Below are 18,098 nucleotides of genomic sequence, written 5' to 3'. Positions count from 1 at the left end.
CTTCAGTCTATAGTATACGTATCAGAAGAACTCCCTCCCCCCCCCCCCGAAGCCTTCGTAGCAATTGGCCAGTCGGGCCGGTGGAGGCGGGCTCTGAAAACAAATTACGACGGCGGGGCCTCGGTTGTGTTGGGAAGGCGGGCTTTGGGCTGATTGGCGAGCCGGAAGGCTCGAGGAGCGGACGTGATTGGTCAGGGGCACGAAAGGTGGGCGAGGCCAGGTCGAGGTGAGTTGCCAGGGCTCCGGTTGTCAAGCGGCAGCCAATCAGGGTGGGGGATGGGAGCGGGTGGGGGAGGCGGAGAGCGCTGAGAGCCGTTCAGACGGAGGAGTGCGCGGGTAGGAGACAAGCAAGGCCGGCCGAGACGGGCCTCACGTCGGGGTAGGCCGTGGGTAGCCGCAGCAGCCCCCACCCGAAACCTCCCTGGAGGGGCCGCTGGCCCGGGAAGGCCTTCGGGCTGCCACCCGGGGCCGGGCCGGCCTGTTTACATTCCCTCCTCCGAGCAGGTGCCCGCCTGTCCGGCGGTGTGTGCCTCGGAGGTCCCGGCCAGGCCTCGCCGGAGGAGAGAGGGCTGCTTCTCCTCCGGGCACCGCATGAGGTGGATGGGTGGGATCTTTCTCTCCCCGGGAAGAGTTGGCTGGCCTAAGAGAAAGGATTTCCTCGGGGCTGAATGGGATCTGCTGCCCACAGCACTTTGCGGGGTGGGGGTGGGAAAGTTCACAAGCTCGGGTGGCTCCCTCAGATTCGAGTCACTTGCTGGGAGGTGCTGACTGGGAGAGGGACGCTGCCCTCGTGCCCTGCTTTGTGGGGTTCTTGGGGGGGGGAGATCTTTCTCGGTCTTAAATAGGCCTTTAGCCTGATCCAGGGCTCTTCTGAGAAGCTGCTGAGATCACCTTGCCTACGTCACCCATAAAAACTCCATCCTGCCTAACACCTGCAGGGATGCAGCACACATGTATTTATTTATTTCATTAAATGCTGCTTGATTATAAAAGCAAAAGCTCGAAGTGTTCTACAAAAATAATAAAGCATTGCAGTTATTAGTAAACAGAGGCAATATTTTAAAACATTGAAAAGTAATTAAGGTTGGCAATAAGCAAAAACAAAAAAAATGATTAAAATACGTGTCAGCATCTTGCATACATGAGTAGGCTTGCTTAAGCAGACATGTTATTAGCAGGTGCCAAAAACAGTACTGTGAAAGTGTGGGCCCTACCACACTAAAATATTGATTTCTTACCAATGTGGAATAAGTATTATATGCCACCTGTAACAGAGGCAGTTCAGCAGTTCTGTACAATGGGGTGGTAATCCTCAATCTGGAAATTACACGTGTGAGTGGAAATTTGACAGTAAATTGAGGAGTGGAGCATGCAGACAAGTTTTACCTCCCTCCTGGAGGCAGGCTGTGAACAAAGTCTATTTTTGAAGGCCACCTGTCAGTTTTAGGGATCCTGCTTTCAGGATCGATTCTGTGCCCCACTGTCTGTCTCTGCACTACTCCCAATAGTTGTGCTAGTTGTATCCCAAAGCAACTGAATAACACCAAGTTGTCAAAGTCTGCTCTAATTTATTGATCATTGATGTAATGACAAAAGTACCTTTTATTGTTATTGGAAGATACACAGAAAAGTACCGTAGGAGTTCCTGATCACTTACATTCCATGTTAAAAAACATAATTGGCTTGTATCCAGCCACGTTCTACTTGGAATATATCCAGTACAATTAACGTACCTAACTTAGTCATGTTCATCAATTTCAGTGGGTACACTTTGAGGAGGACTAATACTGTATGCAGCCCAATTCTGGAAATACAGTCATACCTTGGAAGTCGAACTTCTTACCAGTTGAACGTTTTGGCTCCCAAACGCCGCAAACCCGGACGTGAGTATTTCGGTTTGCATCCAACGTTGGTTCCGTGGGTTCTGATTGGCTGCAGGAGCTTCTTGGTTTCCAGACGTTTTGGAAGTCAAACGGATTCCGTTCAACTTCCGAGGTACAACTGTACCTGTTCTAAGTTATTGTTATAAAAAAAAGATAAATGAAGAAACCTGCTAAGCTCTATTTTAATGTAGTTTGTTTTTCTGCTGTGTTAGCTGAACTGGTTAAACCGAACACTTTCCTCCTAGGTAACTTTAATGACTGCTTCCTGAGATTTTGCTTGCATTCTGGAAGAAATAGGCCACTGAATAAGCCTAGGAGACATATTTGTATTTTTAAAATAAAAGCGCCATCGCCTTGACTGCTGCAGGACAGTTCAGAAACGTGAACCTTGTATCTGGGGGGTTGAGCCCCACACATGCTGATGAAAACAGAGCTTTGGGAGAAGAAAGAAGACTGCTTTCTGTAGCTGTGTGAGAATCACTGCAATGGCAGCTGCAGTTGCCACCAAGACAGCTTGGAAGCTGCGTAAGTGAACTCCACTCTTCTGCTTTTATAAACGGGATGTGTTCAGTGCCTGCAATTTTGTCTTCCACTCCTGCTCGACAACTTGGGTTTCAGTGTTCTCCTGATCACTAGCATCAGGTACCTGGTCCAGTTGCTTAGCTGATGACTTAGTGTCTTGTGTGGAATTATATTTAAAAAATCTTACTATGGCCAGAAGGGCTTACATTCAGGCAAGTGGACATAGAATAATTAGCTTAAAAAGCTACAATACATACCAGATATGTGTACCTGTTCACGTATACCTCATCAGTCAATGCCAGCTTAAATGTATTGATTTTTGTGTGGGGCTGTAATAGGAGAGAGATGTGATAAAATGTGCTCATGTCTGCGTTTGCTTTTTTTGTATAGAGGAAATCACTGCTCACAGCAGCAATGTTTCTTCACTTGTGTTGGGCAAAAGCTCAGGTCGGCTCCTTGCAACTGGTGGAGATGATTGTCGAGTTAATATCTGGTCAATTAACAAGCCGAACTGCATTATGGTAAGGATTGGCTAATTTCTCTTTGCTTGTGGGCAATGTGAGTCAGGGAGCAACCTCTGGTATTAGCTTTAGCCACCCTCCTTTCTATACAGGAGATGGGAGGTTTATTTTAATCTGTGCTTTCGGTAATTTGGCTAAATACACCTAGGTGAGCCAAAGTATAGTGTAGTTAAGGCCAAAGTGCTGAGGGAAGAACAAGTTGCATTGACTGGTGCCTCGTGGATTGTTCCTCCCTCAGTTTGAGGGACAGAGCATGATGGCACCTTCACCCAGCAGAATATTGCAGGCACTGCTGCTCAGGATATACAGTGATACCTCGAGTTACAAACGCCTCAGGTTACAAATGCTTCACGTTACAAATTCCGCTAACCTGGAAGTTACCTCGAGTTGAGAACTTTGCCCCAGGATGAGAATGGAAATTGTGTGCCAGTGGCGCAGCAGCAGCAGCAGTGAGAGGCCCCATTAGTGAAAGCACACCTCTAGTTAAGAACAGTTTCAGGTTAAGAATGGACTTCCGGAACGAATTAAGTTCGTAACTAGAGATACCACTGTACCACCAGGTAAAGGCGCCATTGCACTCTGGCCCTTGAAATGGTCCTGGGCGATGTATCAATACATCGCCCAGGCCTAAAGATAACATTCTGGTCTCTTCAAAAACCAGGAAGTAGTTGGATCTGACATTAGCAGGGTTTCAGTCAAGTGTCCTTCCTTTGTTTCTCATGCAGATCTGGAGGTATTTTCTCCACCACCACCTTGCCCCCTGTATTTTGACCTATGAGGAGCTAAGTTGAGCTATTGAAACTTGTATGAGTGGCTGCCTTGGGAGCTGTGGCTGTAGATCCCAGTATGTGTGTAATCCTTTGACTTGGAAGGGCCAAAAAGCTGCAATGGTATCCCTTTCCACAGCAATGGCCAGTTTGAAATAGTTTTTCTTTTGAATGACTTTTCTTCTGATCCAACCCCTGCACTTTTTCAAAGGGGCATTTCTCTCCTCTTCCACCCCTGCCCCTCGTTTTTTGTATGGTAACTTACTAGTGCTGCAGAATTGAATCTAGAGTGGGCATTTCGACTGTTGCAGTACAGAGCATGATGTTCTTTGTACTACTGCATAGTTTGTGGGAAGTTTGTGATGCAGCTTCATTTCATGCTAGCTGATTGAGCTGCAATTCATTATACACATCTCTAGAAGTAAGTTGCTGAACTCAGTGGAATTTACTTTTGTGCAGGTAGACGTCTAGCCATAAACCTGCATTTCTGGGTGATGTGCTTAGTGCACTATTAAGAAGCCCTTAATGTGGTGGCCACGCTCTATATGGTTCTTGGCCTTTGCTTCAACCTTCCTGCAATGGGGCATGGGATTTCCCACTATTGCAGCAAAGCTCTGTGGGGGAAGTGCTTCTGAGTGTATATTCTGCTGGATTTTATTAGTCAATTAATGACCATGTAACATGAAGAAGTCTTCACTGGGTGTATAAAGGAGGTCCAGTTTGGCACCAGGTGACATGTGTGTGAGAAAGAGACACTTGACGGAGGGCCTCTGGTAAACATAGGAAGGAATCAAATTTCTGCTCTTGCTGAAGTACCGAAACTTCAGTGTCTGTCCATGGCTTTCACCTAATCATTTCACTACTTGTGGTGTGATGAGCGTAAACATCCTAGCTGTCCTTGTTGTTGCATGCCTTCCTGTGGAGTGGGCCACCTTCAGATGATTCACTGCTGCTTTTTCATTTTGCCCAGAGTCTAACGGGTCACACCACACCCGTGGAGAGTGTGAAGATTAATACAAATGAAGAGCTGATTGTTGCGGGGTCCCAGTCAGGCTCCATTCGGATCTGGGATCTGGAAGCTGCCAAAAGTAGGTTCAGAGCCAATTCTTCTACCACTTTTTAGGTTGCCCAGCAGCCCCTTACTTTGCAAAGAGCAAAGAAAGAGAGAGCGAAAGCACACAAGGAAGGACAATTTGAAAACTGCAGGGGCACCTCTTCCTCCATCTAGGTGGGGGAGGTGTTGGTACTGTTCAGATGCCAACCCTATGAATAAGAAGAGCTGTTTTGTTTGCGCTCAGATCTTTATAATTTCCCCCAATAATATTTATCCATTTGTATTATGTTTACAGTGCTTAACCTCAGCAGTCAACAATCTTTCCTCCATTACTTTCATAGAAAAGCAGGTTTTAATTTGATGTGCTTGGTAGATGCGTGTGATTTCTATTTTAAGAGACTGTACAGGGAAACGTTAAAACATTTGTATGATTTTCTGATTTCATTCTAAACCAGATTATTTTTTTAAAAAAGAATTTTACTGAACCATTGAAATAGCAAATCTGATCTGAACTGAAAAACTGTATCAATCCTGCATCTTCTTACACCATGCTTGCATCTCAATTCCCTGCCCTCCCTTTCCCATCCAGTTCTCCGTACATTAATGGGCCACAAAGCGAATATCTGCAGCCTAGACTTTCATCCTTTTGGAGGCTTTGTAGCTTCAGGATCCATGGACACCAACATTAAGGTAAGACTTTTGAGTCTCCCTCACTCCCTGCATGTGTATTTCAGAACAGCAGGATCCCCAAAGCGCTGCATATCAGTGGATGTAAGGAGCTGTTTTCTATTAAGTCTGAGGAGTTGTTCATGCAGCCCAGCAATATTCTCATGGACCAGAAGCCGCTTTCCAGTGGCGTGGGCAGAGCTCTTCCCAGCCCTTTAACTATGAACTGATCGTGCACCCAAGACCTCATTTGTGTGTGTTCTGCACTTCAGCTGATATCCTGTTTTTGAAATTCAAATAGTTGCATACTCTTAGAAAATGTCCCTCAACCCCAGGACTTTTTTAATTGGAGACCGGTGCTTTGGAAGATCTTCAAGACACTTCCAAGTTGCCATTGTAAAGCTTTTGTCCATTTCCTTCATGCAGCTTTGGGACGTGAGAAGGAAGGGCTGCGTCTTCAGGTACAAGGTAAGAAGGAAAGCATATTATTTTGTCTGCAGGGCACCCCTCAAATCTCCTTCTGCCTCTGGGAGTTCTTCCATGTCCAGTTGCTACAGTATTTCAGTTTGGAGAGCTCATTGAGGCAATCCCACCCACAGGTTCTGGCCAGTTTACAAAATTCCCAGTGTCTATTACATAAACAGGGTCTACATTGCCAGCCCTCAGGCCCCACCCAACCAAAGGAAGGGCCAGTGGGGAGAGGGGTCCATTGGGTACTGCTTCTTGAAGGTGCCCAGAGAGGCTTGATGCCATTAATCTTGCAAGTTAATATCTTCTCATCCTTTTTGTACTTTGGTACTGACCTTCACAGCCACCTTGCATTATTTTTTAAAATAGGGTGCTCCAGTTAAAAAGCATGCACTCGCTCACTGAATTATAGCACCCCCTGCACCTCTTCCCAAAGTACAACCTCTTCTCCTCCTGTTTTTTTAGCTCCCTCAGACTCGTTTCCAGGGCAACCCTTTTTCTGTGCTCAACTCCTATCTTCCAAAATTCATGGTTTCTTTCCACTGTTGATGGAGCCCTCAGCTGGTCTCTAACATGCCAGCTGCCCCTCACAGCAATTGAGAAAGGCTCCCCTCCCTCCTAAAGGAGCCCAAGTACTTGGCAAATCATTAAGCTCTTCCCTATCCAATCTCATTTTCCTTCCTTACTAGAAAGTGATATTTACAATGTTTGAAGCTGTATCTTGGCTATGTCTAAATGTAGCTTTCACCAACCTGGTGCCCTCCAGATGTTTTGCATGCTGGCTGGGGCTGATGGGAGTTGCAGTCCAACACACCTGGAGGGTGCCATGTTGGCAAAGACAGTCTAAGGGATTGTATTTTTTCTCTTGCAATATAGTAATTTCACAACAAGACAGTTGTTGCGAGACATGCTCAGCCTTGATGTTTCCTGTGTGTGACCCATTATTTCATCCTGGGAGTGCCAAGCTCTGCTAGGAATGAACTGGGTCTGTTTTGCCTTTACAGGGCCATACTCAAGCAGTCCGCTGTCTCCGATTCAGCCCTGATGGCAAATGGCTGGCGTCGTCTGCAGACGATCACACAGTGAAGGTACTGGCCTGATTTTGCTAGACCCCTTTGGCACTCACCTTCCTTCTTGTGGCAGTTTTGACTGCTTGCCACACCAAGAGGTGCTCTTTTGTGCCAAACAATCAGGAATGGGGTTGGGCAACCTCAAGACTTTAAGGTTCTTTCTCTATCTAGTTGTGGGACCTGGCTGCTGGGAAGATCATGTTCGAATTCACAGGACACACAGGGCCAGTCAACGTTGTAGAATTCCATCCCAATGAATACCTGTTGGCCTCTGGTAGCTCTGACAGGTAAATTCTTGTTGGGAAATAAGTGGGGGACAATAGCATGTAATGTGGCTCATCTGCAACTTGCAATTATTTGCTGCAGATACTTACATTTTCATTTGTGGAATTGGAATAATTGTTGGTGATGATTGAAACAGCTTACCTTTTGAATTTCCTGTTTAGGGAGGCCCTTCTGGCCTCTTCATTATCCTCTTCTGGAACCTAGAACAAGGTCATACCTACCTGAATCTTTTGGTAGATGTCATCATGCTAGATTTTGGAGTTTGGTATATGCTGATGGCTCTCAAATCTTCTTTCTCTTCTTCCTTGAACCTTGGTGAGAGTATAGAGTCTCTGAAATGATGCTGGATAAATGGGCTGGATGAACTGAAGCAGGTTCAGAGGAGGTGTAGATCAGGGGTCAGCAAACTTTTTCAGCAGGGGGCCGGTCCACTGTCCTTCAGGCCTTGTGGGGGGCCAGACTATATGGGGGGAATGAACGCATTCCTATGCCCCACAAATAACCCAGAGATGCATTTTAAATAATTTTACTCATGTAAAAACACGCTGATTCCCGGACCATCCGCGGGCCAGATTTTGAAGGCGATTGCACAGGATCCTGCCCCCGGGCCTTTGTTTGCCTACCCATGGTGTAGATGAACAGTGGGCCTGTTGAGTTGAGAGTAGGTGTAAAATTTGTCTGAATGGCCTTGCCGCCCCTTCTGAAGGAACAGGTTTGCTGCACAGGGGTGATATTTGACCCAGCATTACTGCTGTGCCTTTTCTCAGCTGCACCAGATATATTTGCTGCACCATCTTGTGTAAGATAAAAGATTTGGTCTCTATCATTACAGGAAAGTGTTTTACATAGCTCACAAACTTGGTTCTATTTGGTTTAGAACACAGCAGCTGGGACTGACCTTAGAGAGTGGTTGTTACAGTGCTGCCCTGGTTACCAGTTGGTTTCTGGGCACTTCAGAGTGCTGTGTTTTCCTTTTAAATCCCAAAGTGCCCTAGCCTCTGGACACCTTTGCTCTTAGGTCCCGCCATGTGATTTTAAGAACGACAGGAGTTTCTGATGAGGTTGCCATCATTATCACAGATCTAATGGCTGGTCATGGCTAGAGCAAGCTTGTGAGTAACTGAGTGCTCTGTTCCTTGCCTGGAATCCCAGACACTCATCTGCACCTGTTTGTTTTTTGTGCTCCATCCTTATTTTTATTAGGACTACAGACTGTTGCTAGAAACAAAGACCAATGAATAATGAAGTGTTGGATTAGCTCCTCCTTGCCTTGGGCCTAGGAGATCACATAGGTGTTTGGTTTTTTTCTGTCTTGCAGAACAGTCAGATTCTGGGACTTGGAGAAGTTCCAGGTGGTGAGCTGCATTGAAGAGGAGGCCACTCCTGTCAGGTACATCAGACTTGGGCAGTGATTTGTGTCAAGAGGCATGAGGGCATGTTCTTGCTTTGTGTGACTTTGCTATGGGGATCCCAGACTCTTAATGCTCTTTCAGTTCCAAGCTCTGGTTTGGCCAAGCGGCTGAAGCGAGGAAAGCATGCAGTTAAAGGCTAGCAGAGATTGTGACCATCTCCTGACATAGAATGTCAGTGGCACACCTTGTTTTGCACCAGTGTCTGGATGACCTGCACATTCACTTTTCCCCTCTCCCCTTCAGGTGTGTGCTGTTTAACCCCGATGGCTGCTGCTTGTATGCTGGCTGCCATGATACCCTGAGAGTGTATGGCTGGGAGCCTGAGCGCTGTTTTGATGTGGTCTTGGTGAATTGGGGCAAGGTGGCTGATTTGTCTATCTGTAACAATCAACTGGTGAGTGACTGAAGGGGCAGGAAGGGACTTGGGTTTCCTTCTCTGCTAGTGGGTGCAACAAGTGGACATGCCACAAGTTGTGCTTCTGACACTGGCAGTAGCATGGCAGGGCCATTCCTAGTGCACACTTGGCCCCTGACTCTTGCAAATGGACCCTGAGTCATCTCCTCCTCATGTCTCCTGGTAGTTTTCATTTTGAGTTTGCTTCCCGTTCCCCTCACATGGTTGCCAAGGTGGATTCTTGTTGACTTCCCAGAGCACTTTGGCTGCAAACCTGATGTAAAGTTGACTTGCACAGAACATGACTTCGTTTCTGTTCTTCACAGATTGGTGTTTCTTTCACACAAAGCACAGTCTCTTCCTTTGTGGTGGACCTCAGCCGAGTCACAAAATGTGGGCCTGGCACCCGTGGACTGATCCGGGATGACAAGCCTCTCACTCAGCCCTTGCCTGCGGGCTCTTCCCTTCGACGCATCTATGACAGGCCAACGACAACATGCAGCAAACCCCAAAGGCAAGGAAGGAAGACTCCTCTTAGAGGGCGGGAGGTGGCAGCCCTTGTATGCCAAAGGATTTAGAGATGGAAACTGAAAGCAAAGGGATGTTCTCAATGGTTTCTGTGTGGTCCCCTCCATTGCTTCTGGGGGATTTTTCTAAGAAAAACTTGTTTGCCTATTTTATTGTACATGGCTATAAAAGAAGATTAGCCAAATTCATGGAAGATAAAGCCATCAATGGCTACTAGCCATGGTGGCAATGTTGGTGGTGGCAGAATGCCTCTGAATACCTGTTGCTGGGAATCCTAAGAAGGGAGAGGGCTGCTCTTGCTCTCGGGTCCTGCTTGTGGACATCCAGTTGGTCATTTAGGGGAAAATAGGATGCTGGGCTTCAGATATAGCTGAAGGAGCATCTCCACTTCCATCGTTCAGCCTGGACACTGAAGTCCTCCTCTGAGGGTCTTCTGGCAGTTCCCTCACTGTGAGAAGTGAGGTTACAGGGAGCCAGGCAGAGGGCCTTCTTGGTGGTGGCATCCACCCTTTGGAATGCCCTCCCATCAGATGTCAAGGAGATAAAGAACTACATAACTTTGTGTAGGGGAGGAAGAGAAAGGAGAATGTTAGCCGCTTTGAGACTCCTTCGGGTAGTGATAAAGCGAGATATCAGATCCAAACTCTTCTTCTTTTAGAAGACACCTGAATGAAAGCAGCTTTGTATTGGCTAGTTTTTAATGTTTGACATTTTTATATGTACTAGAAGCCTCCCAGAATGGCTGGGGAAACCCAGCCAGATGGGCGGGGTATTATTATTATTATTAGCCCCCATTGGCTTCAGGGCTGTTCTGGTATTCTTATATCTGTGGTTTAATGACAGAATGAAACACAACTCAGAGAGCGAGAGGCGCAGTCCAAGCAGTGAGGACGACAGGGAAGATAAGGAATCCACAGCGGAGATCCAGAACACAGAAGACTACAATGAGATCTTCCAGCCAAAGAATCCCATAAGTGAGTGCTGCTGAAGTAATCTGTGTGATGCCACAAAGCAAACCAAGGTGTCTTGCGCTGTTTCCCCCATTTTGTAATATTCGATCTTTGTGTGGCACTTGTGAACAAGCATGTGACTCTCCCAGAGTTTTAATTTATCGTTGCCTCCAAAGACCTTCAAGAGGCAATTTTAGGTTCACAACTTGCTACTGAATATTGTGTTCTGGCATGGTCAGTCATTTAGAGGTAGAGTACTAGCATCTAAGTTTGCAACATGTGTTTGTTAAAGTATTTGCACACCATCCTTTGTACAAATACATCTGAGGGCAGTCCACAGTGAGAATTTACATCTGAATATATAACTAACACTGCCCCCACCAGCTAAAAAGCCCCACACCAAAACACTATGATTTGGAGCCATACTTAACTAGCTGAACGTAAGTCACATTGAAGTCATTATTAACTTGTCCCACTGATTTCAGTGGAACCTAAGTACAACTAGCTTAGTCTGAATTCTACCCAATATTCCCAGGATGCATTTTTAGCACATGGAATGGTTGTTCCTGTCTCTTGAAAAGAAATGTGGGAAGGAGTGAAGAGGCATAACTGTACCCACTTCTTCCTCAGAGGGAGAAATATTTATTAATCCCTTTACCTGTAATGCAGAAGTGTTACTGCCATAGTGGAAACAATCTGTAGACTCATGAAGGTGACACCACAGGATCATCTAATTTCTTGTGTAACTTAAATGGAGTGCAAGGTTAGGCGCTTTATTTTTTTGTCTTTTTCAGCTCGAACTCCACCCAGCAAGAGTGAACCTTTTCCTGCACCTCCAGAGGATGGTGAGTTGGAATTTCTTTTTCAAGTATTGAGAAAGAACCAGAGAAGATCTCCATACATCTACTGTATTGCTGGCTTCACATGGACATTTACAATGTCTGTGTTGCTGGGGGAAGTTATGAGTTATCTTTTTCTCGAGTTCGGATTCTTCAGCTTTGCCTCCAAAGGGCAGCGTGTCGGCCCTTGGGGCAAGAGAGCCATGGACTGTCTTGGGTGGGAGTGGCAGGAACCTTTGAGCCCAGGGCCATAGAGCCCAGAGTCTTTGACTTCTAGGGCAGAGCTCTCGCCTGCTGCCACTATTTGTGCAGTCTTGATAGTAAGAAAACATAGTTTTTCTTCCCTCCAGAGCCCATGGTTGCCAAAGAAGCCTCAAGGCTCAGTCAAGTGGCAGATATTCCGACTCCGTTGCCAAGCCAAGAGAATGTAAGTGCCTTGCATCCATTGGTGTGTCCTCTCCTATTCCTGCTTCCCCCCCACCCTGGCTCCAGAAATGATGGTGCCTCTATCCCAGGATTTCCCAGCCTTGGGTCTCCAGCTCTTTTGGGATTACAACTCCCATCGTCCCTAGCCTGCAGGACCAGTGGTCGGGGATGATGGGAAATGTAGTCCAAAAACAGCTGGAGGCCCAAGTTTGGGAAACCCTGCTCTAGCAGCATGAAAAAGAGGCAGTGGCCTGTCACTGTGTTCTAAGCAAGGAAGTCCAGACCAGCCATTGCCAACCTCCAGGTGTGTTGGACTACGACTCCCAGTATTTGTAAAGGAGTTGTAGTCCAAAACATATGGAGGGCTCCAGATTGGGAAAGGCTGGGCTCAGTGGGGGATTTTTAAAATTACTATCATTTTTTATAAATAAAAAAAATACACACCACTTAATTGCCAAAACCTCCAAGTGGTTTTGAAAGGCCTTCCCCAGCAGATCTTGGTTCTGGTGGTTGGAATTCCCTGCAAGCTTCTTTCTTACAGCCAAATGTGGTGGAGGTGGGCAAGATGAGACCCAGGGATTTCCTGAGCAGATCCTATCTTGCACCTGATCCTTAACTCCATCTCCACTTCCCACAGCAGCCTGACCCTATTCAGAGGTCGCCAATAGCATCCTCGACCCCCAAGACCAAGGTTGAGCCATCTGTGATCCCTGCAGCCAGGAATGAGCCTATCGGGCTGAAGGCCTCTGACTTTTTGCCGGTAAGTTTCTTCCCTGTAGAAGAGGGATTGGGAACGACAAGTGGCTGTCACCTGGGCAGGGAGGAAAGTCTAGTCATTTGCCTGTCCTGCACACCCTGCTCTTTGGCTGCTTCAGAAGTTTTTAGCAGGTGTCAAAAAGGGGACAGTGAAGGTGCCTGCTTTATGTCAATAGGCAGGGAGTTCCAAAGTGTGGGTGCTGCTGCATTAAAGTAGCAATTTTGTATTGTGACCCTTGTAACAGTGCCAGTTCCACAGATCAAAGTGGTCAAAAGGTCACAGATGGGGTAAGGCAATCCCGCAGGTAAACCGGTCCACAAAAGAAGGGATAATGTTTAGATGAAAGGACATCAGAAACTAGCCTTTAGCAAGAGCATGGATGGTAGTAGATCCCCTCCCTGGCTAAACACTTTAGATATTTCTCAGCTAGGGTACAAATAATTTAATTGTATGGCTAGTGATTTGGTTGGGTAGTAAATAGTATGATTGAATCAAGACAAAAAGTAGAGCCAGCCAGCGATTCTGAACAAATCAAAGGTAGTCTTATCAAGGAGACGGTAGAAAAGAATTCACAGCCCAGCATCCCCATCTTTCCAATTGTAGTGATAGACCTAATATGTTCTATTCTTTTAACAGTAATGTTTCTGCCTCTAGTTGTGTTAAGTAAAACTGTAATAAACTATACAAAAAGGTATAATTTATGTGTTTGTGTCTGTAATACATTACAAATTAGACCATCAATGCCAAGTTCCCTTTCCTTTCTGTCCTTGCAGGCTGTGAACAACCAAAACCTGGCGGAGATTGTGGATGAAGAGGCCATGTCCCAAATCCGGAAGGGACACGAGACCATGTGCGTGGTGCTTACCAGCCGCCACAAGAACTTGGACACCGTGAGGGCCGTGTGGAGCACTGGAGACATCAAGGCAAGTGGCCTTTTCGTTGCCTTTGTTAAGCAGTACAGTTCCAGGGGCTTTGGACTTAGTAGGTCCAGATCTCAAACCTCCCACCACTGTCAGCTTGGATACAAAAAGCTTGAAGTTTGATTGTTATCAGTTGACCAAGATGATGAATGAGCATCTTTTGCTCCAGCTAGGGAGAGGGGCTGCTTTGGGAGCAAGCCCTGTGCCTTTTAAGAAGGCTCCTGTTCTTCCTGCTGACCTTAGGCAGCCAACACATCCCTTTCTTCTGGCCAAAATATTTGAAATTCAGGGTGGGGGTGAGGAATCTGCAGTAGGAATACATTCCACAAGTTGGTTATTATGGCGTAATCAGCAGCATCTCACCTTCCCATGCTGGAAGGAGAGGGCTTCCACACCGTCTTACTCTACCTGACAAGGAGGTAGCCCAGAACCATTCTCAGCTGTGGGGTGGGTGGCAGGACTGTGACCTGCAAGGAGACCCCGTAACTCAAGATGTGACACAGACTCAGAATAGGCATTCACATTCTCTCTTGTGGATGCCATTCCTACTAGAGGAGGCTGCCTGCTTACTCTCCACTCAGAAGGGGCATTTCCATGGCCACATTATCCCTGTCACTTGCATGAGCCTTGAAGTCCCATAAAGAATTGTGCTAATTTTGGGTGGTCTGTCAAGTGCCTCAGTGGCTTTTAGGGAATGCTCCCTCTCAAGAGGTCTGCTGGCTGCCCCCTGGGGGGCCTTGGTGTGTTCTGGCAGCTTCTCAGCCAGTGCTTGTCTTAGCCTGGAGATGAGCTTTGGGATGAGAAATGGCTCTTACAGCCCCTGAGGCAGGATCTTCCCTGGGTTGAATTCTTCCTGTCTAAGAGAGCATCATCATGGCAGGTGACCCTGTTCCTATTTGCTTGACAAAATATAGCCTGCTGTGTATAAAGAGACTCTTTTGTCCGATGGAAGGGCTGAAACCTGCATGGCTGATCCCCTCTGCCAAAGGCTGTGTACAGGTGTAGCTGAAAGCCTTGGAAGACGTTCTTCTTTACCACCACTTGGCTTGCCTTCATGATGTCTATCTCTAGGAGACTTGCCCTCATCCTGATTTGCCTCTCTTGCTTTTTCTCAGACATCTGTGGACTCCGCAGTGGCCATCAATGACCTCTCCGTTATGGTGGACCTCCTAAACATCGTCAACCAGAAGGCGTGAGTTCGTTTGCTTTCCTGCCTGAAGGGAATGCTTTCTGTCATGTGGCTCAGGATCCTCTTCCTTTCTTGGGTAACCTACAAGTCCCTTTTCACCTCTTGAGTGGAGGTTGTGGCCAGCAGTTACCCACAGGATCCCAGGCCTTATTTCTCGGCAGCCCCCATGTCCTGCCCCATGAAAACTTGTGGGACTTGGTGGTGCCACCTGGTGCTTACACCTGCTAGCCCTGTGCTGAGCTTGGAGCCATGGCATAACTCAGATCCCTCATGAGGACTCACTGGGCTGAGAGTCACCCGCTGTCTCATCCTTTGGCTCCTTTCTGCCTTGGGGTGAGCAAATGAAGCTTCTTTGTCCTGAATGAGGTCCATCTAGCCCGAGACCAGCAGCTGCTCTCTGGCTAAGGTCTCTGGAGTGTTCTGCAGGTCAGAGGGGTTTGCTGTTGCAGGGCATGGGTTGGGGTATCTCTCTGGAGCCTATATTCTCTTTCCAGGTCTCTTTGGAAGCTGGATCTGTGCACAGTCATCTTGCCTCAGATAGAGAAACTTCTGCAAAGCAAATATGAAAGGTGAGTCTTCTGACAAATGTATGTCCTTGAGTAAGAGTGCCTGATCAATCAAGTGCTTTATTGGCTAGCTGTAGCCAGCAGCTTTTGAGAGTTTTGTCAACTTGCATTTGATGATGGTCCTGATGAAGTGGCAGTAGCTGCTGCACACCTGTGTGTGTTCATGTCTTGTGCATTTTTATTGGAGGGAGTGGGGTTGTGACTTGCCCAAGCAGAGAGCAGGCCTGGAGGTGGGCCAGCAGGGAAGCAGGCCTGCCAGCTTTGGGCTTATCACAACTTCACTTTGCAGGTGCTGAACAGAAGGGGACCATTGCCCACTTTGCTGTCGCCATGGTCCCAGTGCACTTCTATATTGGTCAGGGTTCCCCCTCTGCCCAAATTTGGTGTCATGTTTGAAGCTTTAAATCATGAGGGGATGTCACCAGCAGAAATAAGGACTGAGAAGGGCCCATCCTAAATCAGGCTGCCCCACCATCCAACAAGAGAAGTTTGCAGTTCAAGCAGGAGTTTCCTAAGAAAGTTGGGTGTTGAGGTTTTTCCTCTTTTGCTTTACTAACCACCAAGCTGTGGTTTTCAGGGAGTGATTCCTCTGCCCCAATATTAAAACCACTTCAAAACATGAGTAGTTGCAGCATCTATGTGTACATCACTTTGTGTTGACGCTTATATACAATTGTGGTTGCATTTTGAAGAAGGAACTGGGTGAGAAAGAGGTCATGTGAATATCAGTTGCTTTTAACAGCAGCCTGCTGGGCAGATGCAGGGTGCCCAGCAGAAAAGACTTCCTGCATCCAGATTTACAAGAAAAGAAACTGGAAGGACAACTGATTTTGCTGTGGCTCTGCCCTTCCTCCTTCACCTGTTTCTCCACTTGCATTTTAGGTTTAGTTGTGAAAACGTTTGTCCTATTCTGATTCTCCTTGTTCTCTTGTCAGTTACGTCCAGACAGGCTGCACTTCTCTGAAGTTGATCCTGCAGAGGTTTCTGCCCCTGATCACAGACATCCTTGCTGCGCCGCCATCCGTGGGGGTGGACATTAGCAGAGAAGAGAGGTAGGGTGGCATCCCTGTTGCTTCCGTTTCTATGCTGCAAATTCTATCAGAACCTTCCCCCGTACCAGTTAAGCCTCCTTGCACACCTGAATCCTACAGCTAGCTCGGTCACACTTGCCCCACAGAATCTTGAACAGTTCCAGTTTGTTGCTTTTAGGCTGGAAATATCTGGGCTCCCTCCCACACAACTGCCTTTATCTACTGGGGGGGGGGCGTGCAGAAGGGGGAAATCTCATTTGGCTTCTGCCAGTAAAGCCTGTATGCCTTGCTGCTGTGTGTCCCTGCACTGGCTAGCAATCAGCAGGTATCCACTGAAAGCTGGACCTTTTTAGTTGTGGTGTGGGTTTTATATTCCCATTGGGCCAAACTGATCGCATGCCTTCTCTGTTTTCCAAGAACCTTTTTGTTTGTTTATCTACCATGCTCTTTTACATTTGTTTAGCTGCTGCTTCAAGAGCATGTTCTGAATTTAACAGTTCGGTATTCTTGTTGAGAAATGCAGAAGAGCAGGGCATCTAAATAATATTATTTAGTATTGGTGGATGTTGATCAGTCATGGCAGCCCCTCCGTTCCTTCATCCCAGTCTCTCTTTCCCATTGACAGGCTTCACAAATGCCGCCTGTGCTACAAGCAGCTGAAAAACATCAGCAACATCATCAAGAACAAATCTGGACTCAGTGGCCGCCATGGCAGTGCCTTCCGTGAGCTGCACCTCCTGATGGCTGTCCTTGAGTGATGGGGTGGTGCCCTTCATCATCCACACATACCGCCTGAGGCTCGTCTTCCCTCCATGGCCTCTCACTCCAGCCACTTCGGGTAGTTTTGTTTGGTGTCCATCTCTCCACAGTTCTCCAGGAGGTAAGGGAGGGGGCTGATGGGTTGGGTGCTCCATGTTCAGTGCCTTACAGGCTACATTGCAAACTGGACTGTCCTGCTGTGGCACAGACCCCCTGCCTTTCTGTGTACATAGCTGCCTTGGGCGGGGGCGCGCGGCAGCAAATGGGAATGCTGTGTTAGAATCCAACCATGGACAGCATCTCTAGACCCTGGCAACCAACAGTGCTTGGGACCAACTCCCTAGTGATGAGCCCAGCCCTGCTTCTTTTCCATCCTCACTGTGGTTGGACTAGAGGCAGGAGTGGGTGGGATGGGACCACCTGCCTGTGCAGCTTAGTTTCTTGGGCTGGAGGAGTTGAGCCCCACACTGCTGCCCTCTCTTGTTTTGTTCCATGGTGGAAAGGCTCAATACTGAGGAATGGCCTGCTCTTTCCCCTTCATCTCTTGTTAATACGCTGCAGTCTGCTGTTCATAAACTGATAAGTTATGATGAATTTCATTAAAACGTTTGTAACTTTATTTTGAAAAACAGTAGTTCTGTGTCTTTCCCCTTCCATAGCTCATAATTTTGTTTAGGTCACAGATTCATATTCTAACTCCCACAAAAGGAAAGTCTTACAATGCTTTACTTTATATATTATCCCCTTTTCTTCTTTAAAATGAAAGTGACCCTTGGCCCCCAAAGTGACCTAGGAAAAAGCAGAGAGGAAGCGGGTAGCTCCAGCTCTGTTTACCCCAGCAGCCCAGAGACATACCCAGAGGTTTTTCTCCTGTTTGTGGAGTCAAGTACGGAGGGGGTGAATGCCCTCTAGTGTTGGATGTCCGCTAATGACAAAGTTAAGTCCAATTTGTAGACTAAATCCACCCCAGAGGCAAATTTTATCCACTTGTGTCAAAAGGAAAATGTTATAGCTGTTTATGAAAGCAGAAGGGAGGAAACAGCTTTGTTAAATATTATTTGAATCTGAATTAAGTAGCATCAGATAGACCA

General features: G+C 47.0%; 1 protein-coding gene across 3 annotated transcripts; it reads left to right on the top strand.

The window, feature by feature from the left end:
• The first annotated feature begins 256 nt into the window (after nucleotides 1-256).
• KATNB1 (katanin regulatory subunit B1) lies at nucleotides 257-17,626 on the top strand. Of its 3 annotated transcripts, XM_081921122.1 has the most exons (21): nucleotides 261-379; nucleotides 1,762-1,883; nucleotides 2,129-2,408; nucleotides 2,796-2,926; nucleotides 4,664-4,781; nucleotides 5,337-5,437; nucleotides 5,840-5,881; nucleotides 6,886-6,969; nucleotides 7,123-7,238; nucleotides 8,555-8,626; nucleotides 8,892-9,042; nucleotides 9,369-9,556; nucleotides 10,414-10,544; nucleotides 11,315-11,365; nucleotides 11,710-11,786; nucleotides 12,423-12,545; nucleotides 13,316-13,465; nucleotides 14,578-14,654; nucleotides 15,146-15,220; nucleotides 16,153-16,269; nucleotides 16,874-17,626. In XM_081921122.1, exons 3-21 carry the CDS (start codon nucleotides 2,369-2,371, stop codon nucleotides 17,004-17,006), a joined length of 1,977 nt encoding a protein of 658 aa, XP_081777248.1. In that variant the 5' UTR covers nucleotides 261-379; nucleotides 1,762-1,883; nucleotides 2,129-2,368; the 3' UTR covers nucleotides 17,007-17,626. The 3 variants fall into 3 exon arrangements, with proteins under 3 accessions (XP_081777249.1, XP_081777247.1, XP_081777248.1); XM_081921123.1 differs by lacking the exon at nucleotides 1,762-1,883 and having other exon boundaries at nucleotides 257-379; nucleotides 12,426-12,545; XM_081921121.1 differs by lacking the exon at nucleotides 1,762-1,883 and having other exon boundaries at nucleotides 257-379.
• The last annotated feature ends 472 nt before the right edge of the window (nucleotides 17,627-18,098 follow it).

Source organism: Podarcis melisellensis (genome assembly GCF_964234715.1).
Source record: "Podarcis melisellensis genome assembly, chromosome: 8".
NCBI lineage: Eukaryota > Metazoa > Chordata > Lepidosauria > Squamata > Lacertidae > Podarcis > Podarcis melisellensis.
Note: the sequence above shows the minus strand (reverse complement) of the source record. Positions and strands in the feature narration are given on the sequence as shown.